This window comes from Selaginella moellendorffii, unplaced genomic scaffold, assembly GCF_000143415.4.
Source record: "Selaginella moellendorffii unplaced genomic scaffold, v1.0 SELMOscaffold_89, whole genome shotgun sequence".
NCBI classification, from domain to species: Eukaryota; Viridiplantae; Streptophyta; class Lycopodiopsida; order Selaginellales; family Selaginellaceae; genus Selaginella; species Selaginella moellendorffii.
In genome coordinates, this window is record NW_003314350.1 from 764,923 (window position 1) to 781,059 (window position 16,137).

At 38.0% G+C, this 16,137-nt stretch overlaps 2 protein-coding genes across 2 annotated transcripts; both read left to right on the forward strand.

Annotated features, from left to right (window-relative positions):
* Positions 1-199: 199 nt before the first annotated feature.
* LOC9638574 (GDP-mannose 3,5-epimerase 2) lies at positions 200-1,611 on the forward strand. The gene is made up of 4 exons (XM_002988511.2): positions 200-624; positions 693-786; positions 858-987; positions 1,063-1,611. Exons 1-4 carry the CDS (start codon positions 227-229, stop codon positions 1,563-1,565), a joined length of 1,125 nt encoding a protein of 374 aa, XP_002988557.1. The 5' UTR covers positions 200-226; the 3' UTR covers positions 1,566-1,611.
* A 65-nt stretch (positions 1,612-1,676) lies between these two features.
* On the forward strand, positions 1,677-2,861 carry LOC112341772 (DNA repair protein XRCC4-like). The gene is made up of 5 exons (XM_024662445.1): positions 1,677-1,816; positions 1,869-2,011; positions 2,095-2,223; positions 2,269-2,391; positions 2,445-2,861. The coding sequence occupies exons 1-5, from the start codon at positions 1,687-1,689 to the stop codon at positions 2,799-2,801; spliced, it is 882 nt and encodes a 293-aa protein (XP_024518213.1). The 5' UTR covers positions 1,677-1,686; the 3' UTR covers positions 2,802-2,861.
* The last annotated feature ends 13,276 nt before the right edge of the window (positions 2,862-16,137 follow it).

Below are 16,137 nucleotides of genomic sequence, written 5' to 3' on the forward strand. Positions count from 1 at the left end.
CATCGGGGCAGCGCTTCACCGCGAGGCGGAGATTGACGACCGGGAAGAGCTGATTGACGACGCGGCCCTGGTGCCGCGACATCTTGGCGCCCGGCGGGACCAAGATGGATACATCTTGATGATGCTGATCCTTATCACATCGATATTTATCTTGAGCTTTGCCCATCGCCTCAGTAGCATAAGTAGGGGTATGAAGAGCGAAAGGATAGAAAAAGCATTGTGTGTAATGGAGTGCTTTGGAGCTTACACCGTAGGAGCCGAGCTAGAGCGCGAGGCGTATTGGCCCCAAGCCAAGCTCCGGATTTCCATCTCCGGCGCTGGAGGATTCATCGCCTCGCACATAGCGCGGCGGCTCAAGGCGGAGGGACACTACGTGATCGCGTCCGACTGGAAGAAGAACGAGCACATGAGCGAGGACATGTTTTGCCACGAATTCCATCTCGTGGATCTGCGCGTCATGGAGAATTGCTTGGCGGTGACAAGGGGCGTGGATCACGTCTTCAACCTCGCGGCGGACATGGGCGGAATGGGATTCATCCAGTCCAATCACTCTGTGATTCTCTTCAACAACACCATGATCAGTTTCAACATGCTCGAGGCCTCCCGGATCAATGGAGTCAAAAGGTAGCCTGTGATGTTTCTAAGTTGTTCTTCCCAAGGATTTGGAGCTCACTCTCTCTCTTGGCTTCCAGATTTTTTTATGCGTCCAGTGCATGCATTTACCCCGAGTTTAAGCAGCTGGAGACTAACGTGAGTTTGAAGGAGTCAGATGCATGGCCGGCAGAGGTATGAAAAAGAAAAAAACAAAAAAGCTTCTTTTCTTTTGCGGGGAATCTGAAAAAATTTGCACTTTGCAGCCCCAAGATGCCTATGGACTGGAGAAGCTATGCACTGAAGAGCTGTGCAAGCACTACACCAAGGATTTTGGGATCGAGTGCCGCATTGGACGATTCCACAACATCTATGGACCCTTTGGAACCTGGAAAGGTGAGTTCATAGATTGAGATCTTCTTCTTGCTTCTTTAGCCTGAGTGGGAGTAACTGAGATTGTTTCAAAACCAGGTGGACGAGAGAAGGCTCCGGCTGCGTTTTGTCGAAAGGCTCTGACTTCCACCGATTCGTTTGAGATGTGGGGCGATGGAATGCAGACGCGATCCTTCACCTTCATCGACGAGTGCGTGGAGGGCGTCTTGCGACTCACAAAGTCCGATTTCCGGGAGCCGCTCAACATTGGAAGCGACGAGATGGTGAGCATGAACGAGATGGCAGAGATCATACTCGGATTTGAGAAGAAGCAAATCCCGATCCGCCATATACCTGGGCCGGAGGGAGTTCGCGGGAGAAACTCGGATAACAGTTTGATCAAGGAGAAGCTCGGATGGGCTCCCTCGATGCGATTGAAAGATGGGCTGCGGATCACTTACTTGTGGATTAAGGAGCAGCTTGACAAGGAAATTGGCGAGGGATCTCAAGACTTACTTGCGGGTTACAGCTCCTCCAAGGTTGTGGGAACTCAAGCTCCAGTCCAGCTTGGTTCTCTCAGGAAGGCCGATGGAAAGGAGTAAATCCATAACATTTTTGAATCTAAAAGAACGCAAAAATTTCAATGTAGTTTCGTTTTTTTAAATTGGAGGAATATTATTACCCTAAAGGTATATTCGTGAGGTTTAGGGCTTGCTTGTTTGGATGGAGGGAGAAGTAACTTGCGCGAGGTTGCGTCTCCAGGACGATCGATCGGTGTACGCGAGGGTGCAATGGACGCCGGGCGCCTTCACGCTGGATGTTTCGGATGGATTCCAGGCATGGAGCTGTTCGCGTAAGTGAGATCTTGGCTTTGGCCCTCATTCCGGCTCTGGAGCTCTGTGTAGCATCCCGCGACATGATCGAGGACCGGGCTAGCCAGTGGGATCAATCCGTGGCCGATTATCTCCGAGACGTGAGGAGCCGATTGAGCGAGCACCAAGCTTCGTCCGTGTATAAGCTTGAGACTCCCTCAAGTAATGAAGCAAAAGTAAGAACCGATTGTTTTTCTTTCTTTCTTCCTGCCTTTCTTCTTGTTTGATCTCGAAGGCTCTGTCGTTTGATCTTGTATAGTTGTCTTGGACGATCCAGAGAGCTGGAACCACGTTGGAATCGCGCTGGAAGCTGATAAAATCAGCGGATTCCAAAGCGATAAATTGCCAGATTCTAGACTTTGTTCTAGAGGCAGACACGAAGATAAGAGTACGTGACTCTTTCGAGTTCTAGATTGAGAGCCTTTCTGTGCAGGAGGAGCTCAAGAACAAGACGAGACTATTTAACAGCATGAAAGCCGAGGTTGATAAATATCTGGAGCAAAACAAGAGACTCGTTCAAGAAAAGAACCAATCCGAGGAGGAGCTTATTCGCAAAGTAAGATCGCCTGTAAACTTTGGCTTGTGTGATTGACGAGCACATCTCTCCAGTTTGTGGCCTTGCTCAATTCAAAGAAAGCCAAGCTTCGCGAGCTCCAATTGGCCGTTCCTACACCGTCTAGACGATCAAGCAGCGGAGACGATGACGAAGAAGAAGAGGCTACCGACAGAGAAGACAATGGTGACGAAGAGGATGATGATCAATCCTCCATTAGAATGGCGGCATCTCCCTCTCAACAAAGTATCTCCCCCAAACTCAAGCAACGAGAGATCGTTCCCGAGAGTCCCATTGCTCCGGAGAGTCCATCCACAGCAACGAGCTTGAAGCAAACTCCAAGAGACGATAGTTTGATGCTACGAAGCTCATCGAACTATACCAGTATTCCTCGAAAAAGGAAGCTTTTATAGTTCTAATACCTTAAACTCTGTATATATGTTATATATTAATTGATTAAACCCTTATAGCGAGCTTTTTTCTTTTCTTTCCAATATGAAGTTGGTACTTTTTTTATCAATGTGGCATTGAGTTCAAGGGCTTTGCATAAGAAACCTTTCGGCCTGGCTTTGAATCTTATTCATCGCGGGTGCCCTGATGAGTTCTCTGAACAATCTGTGGCTGAAAATAAAATAAAAATCAAAACATTTGTATTTGTTTGCAGAGAAATTGAGGAAGGTAAGAAACAGATATATTGGCTACAAAAGATGGCGTCTTGAAATGTTTCCATGATAACACTACAGATCATATCGAGTTTGCAGACAGGAAAGCCATGAAGTTGAAGGCAAAATCATAACTGGACACTTTGTCAGTGAGTCAACACTTCCGACTTTGGGTGTTTTTGTTTTATTTTTCTTGGGACAGTTGACTTTACATTGAAGGAGCTTAAAACAGTTCGATTCAAGCAGAGGTTTTCATTCCGCAACCAGGATTACAGTCATGATATAACATGAATGCTTTCAGATAATCAAATTTGAAGAAATCCATTGCACTAAATGCCCCGCAGGCTGCTGGCATCTATCCTGAAATCAAATGTCCAGTGCATGTCAACCAACATGTAAGCTTATATGTATTGGCAGATGGACTCTTCACAAATTCGGATACAAAGAATCGTATCTATCGGATGAATGGCTGACCAAGCTGATTATTATTCACTGGTTTGCTCCTTTGTCACTAATTTACATGGCTAATCTCACAGACAGTCCCAAATCCCTTCTCATGGATGAAGCTTCAAAACTAACGAAGGACTCGCACCAGGTATAAATTAGTGATGAAGTGGACTAGACTTGGGCTAAACTTCGGACTGTATTTTCTAGACTCTAGAGGAGCTCACTTCATACGAATACCTCGACTACATCAGTAAGTTTGTAATTGCACCATATAAAGATAGTATCGTGCCTGTGATGAGTACAAGCCAAATCTCAAGTGAGAGCAGCCTGTTAGTGCTGAGCGATCTGGTTGACAAGGCACACACAAGAGGCTTGCAAGTTCATCCTTGGACATTCCAGAATGAGTATCATTTCTTGCACAAGGACTTCCATTATTAAGAGTTTGATTTTTGGCTAGACAAGATTAGCGTTGATGGCATCTTCACTGATTTCCCCATACAAAAGAAAGCTCTTCATTAGATTATTTATTTTGATTATTATTTCTCTTTAGTTTTTGTTCAAGTCATCTAGCTCCCATTAAGTTTCTGGAGTGTTGCACCAACACGATGAGCAATGGGATCATATGCAGCATTTTTCTTAAGAAGAGATTATGAATTGGGCTGATTATCAGGTTGATTTGGTTGTCACCTTTTTAAAAATGCCAAGGAACTTGCTACCAACAGGCATGACATTTTGCATGCCAATAAAGTGACCATTTAGTTGTTGCCTGACAAGCATGTATGGTGAGACTAGAGAAGATGTCACCAAGGGATCATCCAGTGTTGCAACATGATTCTTCACATCATAAGTTTTGGTTAGAGATATTGTTTGTTTGCAAAATGGCACAACCGATGCTTTTGGCAAAATAATATTGTCACAGAGAATATGTAACTGTGTATCGTTGAAAATGAGTTTTGGAAGGAAAAAAACACACTCCACACCATGCTGGCTGGTCTGCTGTTCAAGAATTTATATGAAAAACTAGATTATGTTCTATTTTTAAAATACTTTTTGATGTCTATATTATAAGCCATATTGTGTTCCAATTTTTTATTACATATAAAACATCATAATGTTATATATATAAAAACTAGATTATGTTCTAGTTCTATAATAGTGCTTGAGAGTATATCTATATTAAAAACCATAGTATGTTCTAGTTTAGAACATAAGTTATATACAGAAAAAACATTAACATTAAGTTTTACATTAAAAACATAGTTTTAAATTAATTTTTGAGAAAATTATATGTTATCTAGTAGAAACTATATTGATTCACAGAACCATATGTTATGTATATTGCTTGCTATATTCAGTTCTACTATACTGTAAAAGAATAAAAAAAAAACCATGCATGGAATGAAAACCATATTGACAGGCATACTGTATCACCTTTAATTTCAAGAAAGGCATCAATTTTTTTGTGCTTGGAATTTGAAAAAGAAAAATAAAAAATATCTTATAGTGATCAAGCCTTATTCATGACCTCTGTTTAGAAGTCCCTTCAATGCCATATACCTAGAATCTCCCAAGAGTTAAGTAAACTTTCTTCTTGAAGCCATCACTTCAGTGTGGTTAAGGCCATTCATAAAGGTGTGAGAAAGGCCTCTAAACAAAGGAAGAGCTAAACAGACTATCCACCTTCCATAGTTAAAACCAAAGAACTGAAGCATCAAAAAAAGACTTTTCTACAAGCACAGAGTTTTGTCACATTTAGCACTAGTCCATAATTCTCATGTATAATGAAATTGGCATGGAAAAAAGAGAAGAAGCTATGAAAAGAACCTTAGATCAATCTATTGAGCTAAGCTTCTTTTTATTAAGAGATTGTAACTTCTCCAAACTCAAGAACAAGATTTGTCTCCTTTGTCATAGTGGACAAAGCTGTAATCCTTTTGAAATCTTGCATAGGTGAGTTACATTTTCTTTGGAGATGATATTTAAACATCACACAATAAAATGTATTCAGTGAGGCTCTTGCCTTTTTTAAATTAGGTATATTCTTACCCAGTTGTTTAGATGAGCTTGGGGCTAAGCCTCAGACAGTGTATGCCATGGTGCAATGCATTGGGCACATTCGCTCATGTAAGTGAAAGCTCTGCTTGCTTTGGTATTCATTCCAGCTATAGAGCTAGCATCTGATCAAGAAAGAGCTGATTGAGCAAGCACTAAAGCACTGAATCAAAAGTCATGTTTATCTCTTTCTTCCTGCCTTTCTTCTTGTTTTATTTTAATCTTAGAGGCTAATCTTGTATAGTTGTCTTGGACAATTCAGAGAGCTGAAACCATATTGAATTACAGTGGAATGTGATGATGTGATAAATTCACCAGATTCTAAAGCAATATTTTGCTATGGATTAGGACAATTATGGGGATATTCTTTTATGCAAGTAAATTAAAATTATTGAGCTTTTTCAGGAGCTTGTCATCAAGAGAAGGGAAAATAATAAAATTATTAATAAAATACTAAAATAATGAAAAAGAAAAAATAAATTTATCTAAGTATAAAGTCCTTAAAACTCTATCTTTATAGGGCTAAGATGGAAACTAATCCAAAAACTTAATTTGGGTATAGAATCCTAGATACCCATCCATGTGTATAGCATTCAAATCCCATGAGCAAAGATTTGAAGTTTAATTCACCAGTGGTACAGAAAGATCACAAATGCATGATAATATTAAATTAAATATAAATAAATTTTAAAGAAGAGATACCAAATATGCTCTATAAAGCTGATCAATCAAGAATGTAATTTCCATATTTTTATTTTGATGGTGCTAAAAATGACTTAGTCTGGACAAAACCTCTAAAACAATTAGCTAAATGCTTTATTTCGTTAAAGTGGAACTTTTCATTATCCCACTTATGGTGTGTGGCCACATGCCATTTTTATAACAACAATAAAAAATTGAAGTTTTAGCTTTATAATTTATAAATTAAAAACTTTTCATATGATTTTGTGTTATAATATTGTGAAATATAAAAAATAAATTAAAAAACTGATAGAAATATTAATAAATATTAATTAAGTACTAGGAAATGGCATGTGGACACATGCTAATTAATGTCCCACTTTACTGAATAAGTTCCACTTTAACGAAATAAAGCATCTAAACAGTTTGATAGAGACAAGCAAAGGCTTTACCAACATAGATCACATCAACACCACAATCATCATGCCAAGATCTAGAATTGTTGCTTGTTTCTCCAGTTAAGCTCTACCATCTTCAAAAGATAAAAGTTAAATGAAACCATAAATTATTAAGGAAAACAAAGAGAAATAGATCAAGAGAGAGCTAGAAAGAAATATATGATTGATTATATGTGTTTTTTTTCTTAGGCAACTTAGCTAATGGTTAGTTCATGGTAGCATATCATCCATTGCCAAGTCATTTAAATCTATTGGATACATAATGCTAGTATATATAGTACACCTTACATAATATTACACATGCTTATGTCAATATAAAATTGCTATTGATATGCCATTGACATATGAGTACATAGAATGTTGATCTTTTGCTAACAAAAATAAAAACAAATGAATCTTTTTAGAAGCTTTTCCTTCCCCCTCCATGACTTTATATATGATATATTCCATCTTGTTAATTTTCTCCAATTATGGTTTTCATTTTGAAAGTAGACTCTTTGTACTTGTGGAGATTAGCATATTCCATTACATATATCCTAACTTCTCTTTGAGATGTCACTTAAGTCTATCTTTGTCACGAATGTGACTTCAGGTATCAAAAGTTACCTGTCAGCTAATCTTTTCAGATATTCTTTCCTTACTGCCATAACGGCAGGAGGTTGGTATTGCTATTATTAGTCTCCACATAAGCTAGTTGAGAAACTGGTTATCACATGTGCATTTAGACTGGAAGGGCACTAAGGAAAAAAATCCTAAATTGTCATTTGTCAAGCAGATTTGACACAGTGATGAGAAACTCATGATGTTGACTTGCACTTGCTAGTGTTGGGAACCCCCGTGATATTGAGCTTGGTCCCTCAATATTCGCTAAACGATTATTGCTTACCGTGTTTGCCAAACACCTTTGCTATCATGCCCTTTGTGTTAGTTTCCTTTTGGTCCCAAATGCTATTTATGGAAAGTGTCTAGATTCACTCATTTGGCACATCTACGGAATGTAGAGATTATCTTGAACACAATGGTGTTCGTCCTATGTCCAAATTCGCAATTTAAGGACATTCTATATTTAGTAAGTTTCGAGTTTGTCCCAGAGATTAACTCCTGATACTTGGGGTGAAAGCCCAAAGCATGTGTTCCTCAAGGGAAGGGGGGCTGGGGGATATGAGGGGTTCCAAATGTATAGTAGGGATAGTGGGTAGGTTGAGCATAGTTGACTAACCTGAGGCAATAATCTAGCTTTCGCTTGCGTGCCTGTCTTTGTTTTGCGTCTAACTTGGGTTTAAGCCTAAATTCTATACCATGTTAGTTGGTAGGGTACTCATATCCTTGCGTTAGACCATTAATATGCTAAAATAGCACCAGACTCTATTTAGCTCTGTTTTGTGTACTAATTCTGGCATTAAGATGCTAGATACTCTAGGATTGTTCCAAGTTGCTTCGTGCTCTTGTCCCTTCACTCCTTAGGCTGTTGGGAGTTACTCCGTGGTCCAGTTCCTTCACTCCAGCTTAGGAGTTTGGCACTATTCTTTTGTTCAGTGGCCCAAGGCCTTGAAACTCAAGTTCTGCACCACTGTCCTTTGGACACATGGCATGTGGCATGTGGCATGTGGCATATGACATGTGGCACATGGGGGGTTTAGGTTTCGCTTCTATGGTTATCTTATGGTAAATCACCATAGGATAAAAGGTAAAAATCACGTGCACTATATTTGGTATCAGAGGATGAGTCTCGGCAAGTACTATCCAATAAGATTGGGCAACTAGTCTCATTGTATATGCAGAGATGAAAACGATGATCCGAGTGGGTACACATTTGTGTGCGAAGGCTTCGCAATTGTTCCTTGGGTATGGATTGGTTACCTTTTTGTACCCTATTATGTGAGATTGCTCTTGGGCTCATAAAATGGACTGAGATGTTCTATTAGTATGAGTTTGCACTTGGGCTCGTGAGTGAGGCACATTAGCAACTCAAGGTTACACTTTGAGTTGGCAGGATTAATGTTAGCTTACTAGTGGTTCCATGAGTTGTTCCATGTATCATGGGTAAAAGTAAACCTTCCCTAGGTTTGCTATGAGTGGTAAATAGGTTGGTCCATAATTGTTTAGCACGGCACTAATGGATCCTTCTTAAGCATGATTATAAATGGATCAATTAAGATTGTAGGGATTAGCTTATTAGTTCAAGTAGTCATTGTTGTGCTTTCTCATAAACTTATCTTGGATTGGACTAAAGGCAGTGCAAAAGCAAGTTTGAGGTTTGGTCAAAGATGAAACCAAAAAGAGAGTCATCAAGGACGAAGGATCAAACATGTAAATCATCTTCTCTTTTTGGAGAGATGATTTGCAACGAGGTGTGACTCATTGCTCGTGTCCACATCATGCAATCAAGAGTCTCTACTTTAATGCATATTGGAAGTGATGGTCTTACAAGTGGTGAATCATGGGATGGATAGCAGTGAAGCACTAAACCATTTTGTCTAGGCTTGCTATTAAAGACTTAGGTTACAATGCTCAATTCTTTTCTAGGGAACCTTATTATTACTCCTTGAGTAACTTGGTGTTGGATTAGTTTTGAGTTTGGTCAAAAAAAGAGTTGCATGAGCTTATCCATATTATGAATAAAAGCTAATGGTGTTAGGTGTCATAAATCTCTATCAGTAGAATGTGGCATTTATGTTGTATTTTATCGAATTGAGTTGGCACTTGATACTTATATAAACCTTTATAGTAGTGATATGGGTGTTGCTTGTGGTGTTGCTCAATTGTTGATTAAGTCATTGTGATTTCTTATATCATATCCATATGATAATAAGCAATGTATTTGCGAAGTTGCTTCGTTAAACAATGATCAACTCCAAAGTGATTGATGGTGAAGTTAGCCTACTTGCACGTAGTAACATTATAGTAACTTTGAATGGATTCTTAATGATGATCCATTATGCTAAGCTTAAGTCAGTTCCTTATTTCCCATAAGGTGTTGGAAAAGGTTATAACATTCACTTGTTACAGCTTATTGGTTGATATATTAGCACTTGGAGTAGATTATTGGATAGAGAAGGTGTGTAGTTGAGGCATTGACATCGCTAGCACTTGTGTTAGTGGAAGTGGCATTGTTATTTCAAGTGATGAGAAATTTTTCCTAGAGCTTAATTTTCCATGTCATTTTTTCTTGTTAGTGTTTTGGCTTCACATTAGATCTTGAAGGCGATTGAAGAAAAGGTTTAGTGCAATATGGATATCCAAAGATATGGTCTTAATGACTAAACTTTAGATGTTCATTTTGCATTTTACGGATGTTAGTGTTAGATGTCGAAAATATGGGCAAGATGTTCGATGCTTAAATAAACTAGGGGTCATAAGAATTTATGTTGAGGTAAACCTATGTGAAGTTGTTGGTAGGAAGAAGTTTGTTGAGTTTTGAAAGTTTACATTTTTAGACTGAGAATCATTCTTTTTCTAGGATTAAAAAATTTCCACAAATTTTCTTAGACATTTTTAATGGCTGATCTGTTGATCACTTTGCTTGAAAACCATTCTATTTTCGTAAGTTAGTATAAACTAGTAAAGGGGTTAGAGTTGACTTCAGTTAGCTTAAACCTTAATAAGTAGTTTGTATGATGTAAACTGAAAGGGATGCTAACTTTTGGGGCTAAAACAATTGAGTTGAATAGAGTCTGAAGTTGGTGTAAAAAATTGGTTGTTACGCTTTTCTAGAAAAGTGACCCTTATACCTTTCTTCTGTAGCATTGTGCTTGGTGGTAGGTTTCACCTTACATTTCATTTACACTCTATGAGAGTAATGAGCTCTCACTAATCTTGACTTGGCCTTTTGCCTTGGCTAAGGATGGTGATGTCTAATTTAGTTGTATGAAGTTGAGATGTTGGTACCCTTACTATAGTTTATTTATGAGGAGGTTGTGTACCATATAAGTCCATCTCATGGTCTTCACTTTAGTTTCAACTAAGTGTTGATCATGCATAATTAGCCTTTTCAAGGCATGTTCAGAGCTATTGGTTAGATGTGTTAGTGCGCTTAGTGTGGTTAAGTTGAATTCAAGTGGTCATTTAGTTCGTGCTTGTCTATGAACTTTTATCTCGTATTTGGGACATTACATTCATATTGGACAAGTATATAACTTGATAACGTGAGTTTAATGTTTGGGTCTTGTGAAGGCAAGTTGAAGAGTGATTGTTAGTTGTTCTGCGACTAGTGATTGTTTGTTGACTTCGTCAAGGACTATTGACACTCACCTCACTCAATGAAGATTTATCAGTGGTGGGTTTGCTTTACCAAATGGTGTTGTGGAGGATCGTGTTATTAGACTTGCATGGTTTTCCATGTTGGCAAATCGATTCCTCTGTCGATATCATTTAGTTACGTTTAATCCGTGGTGTTAGATTCCATTGAGTCTTGGATATAGTGAATCACTCCTTGATAATGTGTTATCCATACCTAAATATTGTTGAAAGATTGGTCCCGGATACTAAGTATAGTATTTTCGACTTTGGTTAGCTTGGTTGCTAAAAAGTTTTAAGTAGTGATTCACTCTTGCTTTTTATTAGCTTTGTTATGGTGTTAGTGGCATTAAAGTGATGCTTTGTCATTGATATTGTTGATATTGAGATTCAAGTGAAATGAGATGTCTCTTTGTGGGATTGATATTGAATTTCATTAGTCTCGATATAAATAGTGTTGATGCTTGGGCTGTAGCTTTATATTATTAGTAGCTGTGTATTTGTTAGTTAGCAACTATATTGGCATTCAAACTAGCTGAATGGCAAATTGAATTAGTTGTGTTTTAGACGAGATTGTTTAGTAGGGGTTGAGCTTTAGCTTTTCCTTGAAAAATGATTTAATCATGGATTTTCCTATCTTCATGAGAGAAGAGTTAGTGATCAATATTGGAATGTTTGAATCCTTGTTGGATTTGAGTTGGAATATATTAATTATTAATGATTCTTTTTGTGTTTGTTATGAAGTGAGTTACGTGTTGTTATAGATGGATTCATGGAGGATCGATTAGATGATCATTTATTGAGCATAACTTCGTTGTGCTTAGCTTTTGGATTGATGTAGACATGCTCTTCATTAACTTTGCATTATAAAGTTTAATTTATGGATGTGTTGAGGAAGATATTAATGGTTATACCATGATTTCTTCTTTAGCATTGAAGTTAATTCATGTGAGACTTGTGATCACTGTTAAACAAAACTTGGCTATAGACTTCTTCAAACTTTTGGTTCTTTAAATTTTGTGCTCATTGTTCTATTTGTTAGAAGTTGTTGGCGAAGGCATTTTGGCTCATAATTTCGATGTTGAAGTTGGCTTTTGCATTTGGCAATCATTGATGATGATTGACTATCATCTTGGGATAGTTGATTATTCTCATTATAAGTTTTGTTTGATTATTGTTGATTTAGAATGATTTGCCGTTCTTCGGGATGATGAATTCTTTCTTCAACAATGATTATACATCTTTTTATTGATAGGATGATTAATGTTCTTTTATGATGGTTAGTTGTTCTCTTTGATGGCTATGCCTTTTTGTATTACCACATGTTCTTTGTGGTTCGCTCTAGATTGGTCTCTTGGGTTTGAGATATTAATAGGATGTTGCTAACATTTGTTTAAGCAACTTTGGTTCCTTAGTATTATTGACCAGAAACTATTTAGGTTGATTAGTGTGATAGTTGGCATGAATGAGTGTTTATTGGTCTTACCATATTCATTCTGTTTTATGGATTATTGCTCGAGTTAGATTTGAAAAATTTGGATGTTATTTCCTTCAGGTGATATATTCACAAGTATCTTGCTTGCTAGCCAATGATACTTTGTGTTCTTTGAGTTATCTTTGGTAAATTTTTTGGCATACTATCTACTATTTTCGATAGTTCTGTGTTATCATTGAGTTTTCTTAATGAGACACTTGCTATTGAATTTTGTTAGATAGTGAATCCTATGTTTTCTAATGATAGTGATCTTGGTGGTTCTTGTACTCTAATACTCGTTTATCGGATGATAACTTACTTGGAATACTCTGATAATTAAATCTCTAAAATATCATTGGCTATGACTTTGATATTATCCATCTATTGATCTCTTGAGTTTGGGCCAGTATAAGCAAATTGGCTTCGGCACTTCGTGTGTATGTTGAAATCTTTAGTCATGGGGTAGCTATTGTAGACTGGTCACATCACCCATCTTTTTATTGATGTTCCTTATTCCATTAAAAATGGTGTGACCATGTAAACAACTCTAACTTCTTATTTATAGTAGTTTATATAAACCTTATCGACAGGTTTGGTTTCTTTGCTTATGAGGGTTGGAGCCTCTGACTTTTCTCTCTATGTCTCTACGGGTAGGAGCGTATCACACTTTTGTAAGTTGGGTGACACCCAAAGGTGGTTAATTCCATTAGTCATTTCCTTGTCGATGACAGCTGAAAGGTGTTTGAGTTGGTAGCACATCCACGTTAGACAAAGAGGTTACTTCCTAACTCATTTAAGTTGGTGCATTTCTCACATAGTATGAATACCGTGATTTTTTTTTGGAGTTGTTTCCTAGGCAATATTCTAGACTTGAGGGTGCATCGATGAGGACGTAGATGTTCTCTAAGGGGGGGAAAGTGTCGTGAATGTGACTTTGGGGATTGAAAATTACCTGTCAGTTAGTCCTTTCGGATATACTTTCTTTATTGCCACGACGGCGAGAGGTCGGTATTGCTAGACCCTTTATTAGTTTCCACCTAAGCTAATTGAGAAATTGATCATCACATGTGCACTTAGACCGGAAGGGCACTAAGGAAGGAAATCCTAAGTTGTCATTTATCAAGTATTCTTGATACAGTGATGAGAAACTCATGATGTTAGCTTGCACTTGCTAGTGTTGGGAACCCCTGCAATATTGAGCTTGGTCTTTCAATATTCACTAGATGATAGCTTACCATGTTTGCCAAACACCCTTGCTATTATGCCCTTTGTGTTAGTCTCCTTTTAGTTCGAAATGCTATTTATGGATAAATAGATTCACTCATTTGGCATATTTACAGAATGTAGAGATTATCCTGAAAACAATCAAGTCAAGGTTTATCACCTTAATCATGGGGCAAATCTTTGGAATCGTGGTTGAATCTTGCCTTGAGGCAAGTTTTGATTGTGACAAGGACTGTATAGCACTAGAGTAGATGGCCATGGATGGTTCAATTGTAGCATTGGGTATAGAAAAAGTGTGGATGTTAAATACCTCCATTTTTGGTAGTGATGGATTGTCAAGGAGTTCAAGGGAGACAATAGCTAACTCTGGTGGAAAAGCACTCCACTTATGAGTAGCAGTAGGCTTAGGTTGTGAAGTAAGAGTAGAAACATTCTCCATCAAAGAACTAAAGAGCATTGTAAAGTTTTCTAGTGGTGATTTGTCACTAATTTGCATTGTCCCCTTCTAGTATGTCTTAGTATTCGCTTGGAGGTGTCAAAAGCATCTTAAGATGATAAGAGTGGTGAGAGAATGTGAGTTCACTTGCTGGGAGTCTACCACTATGAAATCCACTAACAATGAGATCCCTTGGATTGATATTGGCACTTAACAACATATGCCCGCAAGGATTATGGTATGATGCAAAGGTTTTGAGGATGATAGTGTGGATATGGAGCCTCGAAAACTTTGCCAATACCAAGGAAATAACATTACTCCTTAATCCCAAATAAAAGAGTGTTTCTATTATAACTGTATCTCATAAAGTGATTGATGCCATGAAAGCTCCTGGATCTTGTGATGCCACAATATCTATAATGTGAATCTCTTCACTAGAATGAAGAAGAGGTTGGCTTGAACATACAAGAGTTTTTAGCTATTGGCCAAATCCTGGGATCGAGTACAAAAGTTGGCTAAGTGAAAGGGTGAATGAATTATGCAATAATTATTGTATGCCTAGAGAAGATGTCATGTTGAGCTGAGAAGGTTCAACATTAACTATAGGGTATCTAACAAATGCCGACTTAAAGGGCAATGTAAAAAACTAAAAGGAATAATTTGAAAGATGATCCATAAAAGTTTAAATATAGAGAGAGAGGGCCCATGAACAAGAGTGCACCCCTTTTTTTAATTGGTTAAAGGTTTTAGGATACTTGGGGTTAAATGTCTTTGGGTTTGAATAGTATTGAGGTGGGTGACCTCTCAAGAAGTTTAAATTCAGGAGCTTACATTTGGTATCAAAGAGGTCTTGGGTTTGACTTTATTAGTTGACTTAAGGGAATCACACCACATATTAATTGACATTTGGCAGATCTAGTTTATTTCGGTTGGGCTCAACTTAAAGGGTAGGGTGTTAAAAGAGCGGGGCTCTCCTCGACTTTATTGGTTGGCTTAGGGGAATTCCACCACCATGTTAATTGACATCTACCAGGTTTAGTTTTCTTTGGCTAGGCTCAACCCAAGGGGTAGGGTGTCAAGAGAGCGGGGCTCTCGGGAGCTGTGACTCTCAGCTTTCGTTCATGAGGGTATGAACTTGCAAAGCTGTTGGCTAATACTTCTTCTGAGCTTGGGTCACAGTTGTGAGTGTCTCATTGGTGATATGTAATGGCTAGACTTGGGACTTGTTGAACAAGTAAGTCTTGGTCTCCATTGATATCTGGGGCTGTTAGTTGGTGCTTCTTCTGAGCTTAGGTCATAGTTATGTTGGTGATAGTGTTGATGTAGAGGCCTTGTTCGTCAATGGAGCAACCTTGATTGTGCAATGTTAGACTAGTAGCTGAGTGATAGTGGTGAAGCCCATAGCTTTCTACAAGAATCTTACAAAATCAAACCCAAGATGTCTCTAATGCCAAATGTAAACTCTTGAATTTGAACTATTCAAACCTAATGACACATAACCCTAAATATCCCAAGCCCTTTAACCAATTGAATAAAAGGATGGACTTTTATTTATGGGCCTTTTCCTTTTATATTTGAACCTTCATCTCTCAAATCATTCTCTTTAGTTGTTTATAGGATATCACAGACAAGAATGACCCAATATACACTATAGAACTTATCTAAGATCTATTTAGGGGATATTTAGAACTATAAGGTCAATAAAGAGGGTGTAATGTCTTGAATTTGGACTTCTTGAAAGGTCACCCAACCTAATACTATTTAAACCCAAAGATACTTAACCTGAATATCCCAAGACTTTTAACTGATTTGAAAAAAGGGTGCACTTTTTATTCATGGGTTTTTCCTCTATATTTAAACCTTTATAGATCATTTTTCGAGTTGTTCCCTTTGGTTGCTTACAATCCACCACACTCTTTTACAAGTTCACATCCTCATGAAAAGAAGTTGAGAGCCATAGTATAAGTGACTAAATTTTCCATTTTACTTTAGTCACTTAACCACACCCCCAACCATTTGGAGAAGTCTCACTTACAACCTCTATAAGTCATATTCCGGACTTGGGGCTTTCTAGCCCCA

Excerpts from the sequence above, each read along its gene's own strand:
- LOC9638574 (XM_002988511.2), top strand. The coding sequence starts at position 227 with ATGGAGTGCTTTGGAGCTTACACCGTAGGAGCCGAGCTAGAGCGCGAG. Across the intron at positions 787-857 it reads CAGATGCATGGCCGGCAGAG|CCCCAAGATGCCTATGGACT; the intron begins GTATGAAAAAGA and ends TGCACTTTGCAG. Across the intron at positions 988-1,062 it reads ACCCTTTGGAACCTGGAAAG|GTGGACGAGAGAAGGCTCCG; the intron begins GTGAGTTCATAG and ends TTTCAAAACCAG.
- LOC112341772 (XM_024662445.1), top strand. The coding sequence starts at position 1,687 with ATGGAGGGAGAAGTAACTTGCGCGAGGTTGCGTCTCCAGGACGATCGA. Across the intron at positions 1,817-1,868 it reads CCAGGCATGGAGCTGTTCGC|CATCCCGCGACATGATCGAG; the intron begins GTAAGTGAGATC and ends AGCTCTGTGTAG. Across the intron at positions 2,392-2,444 it reads AGGAGGAGCTTATTCGCAAA|TTTGTGGCCTTGCTCAATTC; the intron begins GTAAGATCGCCT and ends ACATCTCTCCAG.